At 31.9% G+C, this 5596-nt stretch overlaps 1 protein-coding gene across 1 annotated transcript in view; it reads right to left on the reverse strand.

Moving 5' to 3' along the window:
* Positions 2070-5596, reverse strand: part of LOC107604803 (protein RRP6-like 2) — an 11087-nt gene continuing 7560 nt past the window's right edge. The window contains exons 10-14 of the mRNA XM_016306499.2: positions 4967-5054; positions 4661-4869; positions 3411-3635; positions 3166-3249; positions 2070-2972 (exon numbers count right to left, since the gene is read on the reverse strand). Coding sequence (XP_016161985.1) covers positions 2826-2972; positions 3166-3249; positions 3411-3635; positions 4661-4869; positions 4967-5054 — 753 coding nt within the window. The 3' untranslated portion in view covers positions 2070-2825. The remainder of the gene's footprint in view (positions 2973-3165; positions 3250-3410; positions 3636-4660; positions 4870-4966; positions 5055-5596) is intronic.

The raw sequence follows: 5596 nt of genomic DNA on the forward strand, positions 1-5596 counted from the left end.
AAAAAAACATATATTTTTATGGTTGCATCTAAAATATTTCGATAAAAATAAAATTTGAATATTGATCTTTTGGTGAATATTATTTATTGAGATTATTAGATTATGATAAATATAAAAGTTCATATTAAAATGAATATTATAAAATAAATTTATAAAGATAATATTTTAAAATATAAAGATATAATAATATCTAAATTAAATATTTATTTACTGTAAAAAAATTATATATATATTAAAAAAGCTTAAATAATATGTGTGTGTAACATTTTATTAAATAAAAATATTTCATTAAATACTATTTCAATTATATTAAAAATTTAAATAAAATAATAATTATTTTGTAACAAAAATGTTAGTGAAAAAGATACCTACTCATATTAATCCATCACAATGTTCAGCTCTTTCCAACACAAATTGGTTAAAGTATTAAAAGACAAGACATTAACTTTATCTCTCATTATGTGGATGAAGGAAAGTGCAAGTTGCTTCTCTACTATGCTCTTCAAACAAACAATTTCACCTACAAAATTCTCCCTTTCATCTCATCCTGCGTTATATTTTATTACAAATCTTATTGGTTGAAATGATGAGAATAATAATGTTCTATTAAAGTACAACGGTATACGTGAACCGCTTCCAATAAGTTAAACCAACAATTATGTTTGTTCATCATATGAATTAGTTTTTTAGACTCAACATGATGTACTTTTTTTATCATTGAACTAATTGGGTGGTATTAAATTTATGTATAAGAGGTTTAACTATTTCTATGTCATTTATAATAAATTGATGTATTTTTTTATTCTAAAACATATTTGAATATATTTTGTTGGTTGAATGAGTTAAGATTTTAGATTTGTAATTCTTTAAAGACTTTTTGTGTCATTTACTAAAAATTTCTATGTCATTTCTAACTAAATGATATGTTTTATTATCACTAAATTGATTGTGTGGTATTAAACTAAAAAAGAGGAGGAGTAGTTTTGAATTATGCCGAATTTAATAAACAATAGCACCGAAACTTTTTAACCATGATACAAGAAGTTTTTTAATTTTGACACTAAAATTTCTTAGTCGTGACACAGATTTTTATTAGAAGGGTGAAACAAGAATTATGAAAACATGAAACAAAAGATGACTATGATGACCATAAGGAGGAAGAGGAGGAGGAGGAATGATAGTTTTAATTATCCAAAATTTTAAAAAAAATCCGAAATTTTTTAACCGTGACAATTTTTTAACCGTGTCATTTATAACTAAATGAATCGTTAAACTAATTGTGTAATATTTAATTAAGAAGAAGAAGATAATGGCGATGGTGATGATAACAAAGGAAAAAAAAAACAAAAAAAAAGAAAAAGAGGAAACAAAAGGAATCAAATAAGAAAAAAAAGAGGTAATGGACTGACAAGGACAATGATAATAATAAAAGAGAATAATAATAACGAAAGAGAAAGACGAGGGAAAAAAAAAAAAAAAAACAGTAAATTAAACTAGAACTTAGAAATTGAAATAACAATTGATCATGCAATAACAAAAACAAAACAGCAGAAAACCGGAACATAACATAGTAAAAATGGGAAGGAATATAGAATGAAAGGAACTCAACCACCTCAGTTATCCTAGTGGCCATCTTATTCTTCTGGCTGTGTTCCTCTGTAGAGATGATTCACCTCCCTTTGGTGCTATTAAAATAAACAGAAAAGCAAAATCGAAGTGACAACACCAAACTTATTTGCTTGTGTAACTTTTTTATCCTCTAATATCAGGGAGTTATTAGACATTAGTTATCATTTTCCCAACGGACCATCTTCAACTTAATAAATTAAGGAAAAGATAAAATAAAAAGCGATAATTAGTCTTCAATTTGCAGTTTTGCACATTTGTGGCAATGATCATTTAATTAAAAACAGATTTCAGTTTGAAAACTAGTAACACTTTTTTTTCAAATGAAAAAACAATGTAAGGGGTGTGGGGTCTACTTATGGGGGACGATGTCTTCACCAATCCAAACACTTCGGTTCTTAAAGCTCTATTGACTCCAAAACTTAAGTTGAAAAGAAATCCGATTTATCAAACAATAATTAAGCATATAAAGGCATAAATGCAGTCCAACAATTACGCCAGCATTTTACACTTTAGATTCGGCATATTGGACAGTATTAGAAATCAAGGTCTTTCTACACAAATGAGCAATTCAATAACTTATGCACGAGTTAAAACTTATGCACGAGTTAACTCATTTTTTTAAGAGTCACTATATTATTTGCCTATAGAGCTTTGTCCCAAACATAACCTGTGACATCAACTGATTATGTTACTGCCGCTGCAAATTTTTAATTGCAAGATTTTAACAGCTTAAAGGCATGATCTTGATTTTGCTCAAAATGGACTTCCAAAGAGTGAGACAATGAAGTCAACATCTGGATTTCTCATTAATTTTTGTACATAAAAGAACCTACTTTTTTCCACTCTTATCAGTTGCGTTATATAAATTCCCAAAAGCTGGAAAGCCAGCTACCTGCAAACTTTCTGCAACACCAAATTTTGAGGTCGAACCCGACTTCGTGCTATCCTGAATCCAGTAGCTCCACAAGATGATGAATCCTAACTATCTCCTCCAAAATCAACTTGTTTCCTTGCCATTTTACAATTTGATGAATTCAGCACTTAAGTCTGAGGTTACCTCGATCCTTCTAGTTTTGTTAATTTGAATAGTTGACTGAAGCTCTTTTTACCACCTTCATGAGTGTTCTGAGAGAGATGTTGACTCATCTTAAACCCCATTTCCAAAAGAGGATGTATTGGAATTTTCATTACGCTACTCATTCAGAGCCTAATAGGTTGTTCTGAGTCATACAGCCGGAATCTATACTGGAGTCTATCATCACCGTATCAGCCGACACAGCAGCGGAAACTGGCTCCAGCTTGACTGACATCCTAATGCGATCTAGCTTGATCTCGTCCTTGACCTAAGAAGCAGCAGCTTTGACTTTAAGTATGGGAGCAACTAATTATATATAGCATACAAATTCACAAGGTAGTGTAATCACACAAGCCTCGTTAGATGATTCAGAATTGCCAAAAATATGTAAGAGAAATACTGGTTTACATCCTCTGCATGTAAGAGACATACTTTGTAATGTTCCAAGACAAAAAGCTAACCTTCTCATTAGGATTAAGCCTATTTCTTGAAGCTGAATCGCCTGACAGAGCATCAGCAATAGCATCAATAGGCCCTCCTAGTACCTGTACATTTGTTACATCATCCCATCAACCATCAGCAATAATTAGATTTATGCTGTTCACTCAGGCCAAAACAACAAAATAGCATCAATGCGAGGAAATTAAAACTTTCGATTTCAACCATAGGTGCAGAGGAAGTGCATCAAGGTTGCACTAAGACTCACCTGTGGAAGCTCTAAAGTTAGACAACTGGATTTAATTTTTACTTGTCCATTCATATCTTCATGCTGAGAGCAATCCTCCTTCAGATCATAAGAAAATGGAAGGGTCTCTGAGATATTAACACAGGTTGAATTATCAATGACAGTACTTTCTTCTTCGGCTGTATGTTCAAAATCTAGCAGATGAGAAGCTTCTACTCCATCTTCAACAGGAGCAGCATCTACGACCTGTAAGATGATCATATAGGTTTTGATGCACACAATTATAACCAAACAAAAATCTGAAAATATCAACAACTTTTAAGCACTCAACTGTGTCAATTAGGCTAGACCAGGCCATTGGGGGCCTAATATAGTGAGGGGTGAGATCGTAGGCCTAGTCCAATACTATGCGGACATGGGTTATGCACTTATGCTGGCCAACCAGTTAGTTGGTACTCTATGTATACATACATTTGACTATAGTCTAAAAATAAAATTTTCAATAACTTGTTTAACTAAAGATACTAATTTCAATAACTTATTTAACTAACTTTTATAAAATGACAAATATTTACTTCTAATAATTTTTTTTTTCAAAAATAAAAATAGATTATTATATGTTATAATGATGTGAATGGAACTAAGGCTTGTAACTTTAATAATTGATTTTGGTATCTCGGACTTGCAGGCTGACTGTAACCAAACCCCACATTGGCAGAGTGCCAGAGTCAAGTCAAACTTATTTTTCACTTCAGTTTTGTTGGCCCAACACACATTTGGTTGAGATTTTCAGGTCAGCTGATCAAGCTTATAGAGAAAGGAAAGACGAGAAAGAGAGGAAATTAGAAGTGCTTATAGATATTTTATGAATAATTTTTCAATTATTGAATTGTAAATTATGAAATTAGATAGTTCATACACATAAAAAACTTAATCCTATATAACATTGGGGTATTAATTAAGAGCCATACTAACAATGACACAAGATTTGTATTTTCTATCTCATTGCATATTACACACTGGATACAGGTATGATAACAGGCTATATACACACCTTGTGTTTAGTCAGATTTGACTTAGACCGATCATCTTGATCATATATATAATTATGAACAAGCTTCCAGGAAAAGAAAAATAACCACCAAATAGTTAAGAAATAAGATTAAACCAACACTATGGAAGTCCCTGTATAGTACCACACGTACATAATATCAAAAAATACAGTCAAATCATTTCTAGAAACTTTTAACTGTAAAATATATATCACTTACACTTGCTTCTTGTGCTGCTTTCAATCTTGCTTCCTTCATTTTTGCAGCATATGTTTCTTTCAAGCGTAGTGCCGCTTCTTCAAAAGGAGCAGCATTTTGAATGGCATGTCTGACAATGTTGACAATGACATCAAGATTGTGATCAACATATGGGAGCTTTGATGATGTCAATCGCCGAAGACCGCTTATAGTAACAGGCATCTGCTTTGCTTTAGATGATATGAACAAAGTTTAGTTTGATGTATGTCCACAAACTCCTACTTGTTAAACCAACATTCTCCAAAATCTTCCATAACTTTTATTTACCTATTTCAAGAAGTACTTTATTTGGTAAAATAAAGCCAGTACTCTCATCTTCTGAACGAGCCAAAATGTCCCGCCATTCATTAAGCCCCTGCCAGCCACGAGTAAAATTTTGAAATATAATGTATGGGCCATAAGCAACGAATGCTACTATTTCTTTTGGTACAAGTGTGTGCCAATTTTATGAACTCTAGACACTGCACCTGGTTCATGCTGTACATGTTCATACCTGGTTCATTGGTATATGTTTTTAATTAAACTTATGTCATGCAGTTTGCTATAAAAGAAAGTATATTTGGGGGCCCAACCAAATCTGTTTCTCATGATAGAACTCACGTTCAGCATGTTAACCATTCTAAACTAGTGCCAGCTGGGTTATTAAGAAAATAGAAGGCAAAAAAAAAAAGGAAACAAAAATGCATCTGTATTAGAGAAGATACAAGAACAACATGCAGTATGCTTTATCTCCATATCCGTGTTGTAAAACTTGAGGTGGATATGATACTTAGACACTATAGTACAAACCTGTCATTTTATTTCATTAAAATATAGAATTACCCCTAGAACACCATAAGTACAGGGCTGGAATCACTTTTCCACACTTGAGTGAAAGAGAATCCTGATGAAATCCTA

The sequence above is a fragment of the Arachis ipaensis genome, chromosome B06, assembly GCF_000816755.2.
Source record: "Arachis ipaensis cultivar K30076 chromosome B06, Araip1.1, whole genome shotgun sequence".
Taxonomy (NCBI): Eukaryota; Viridiplantae; Streptophyta; class Magnoliopsida; order Fabales; family Fabaceae; genus Arachis; species Arachis ipaensis.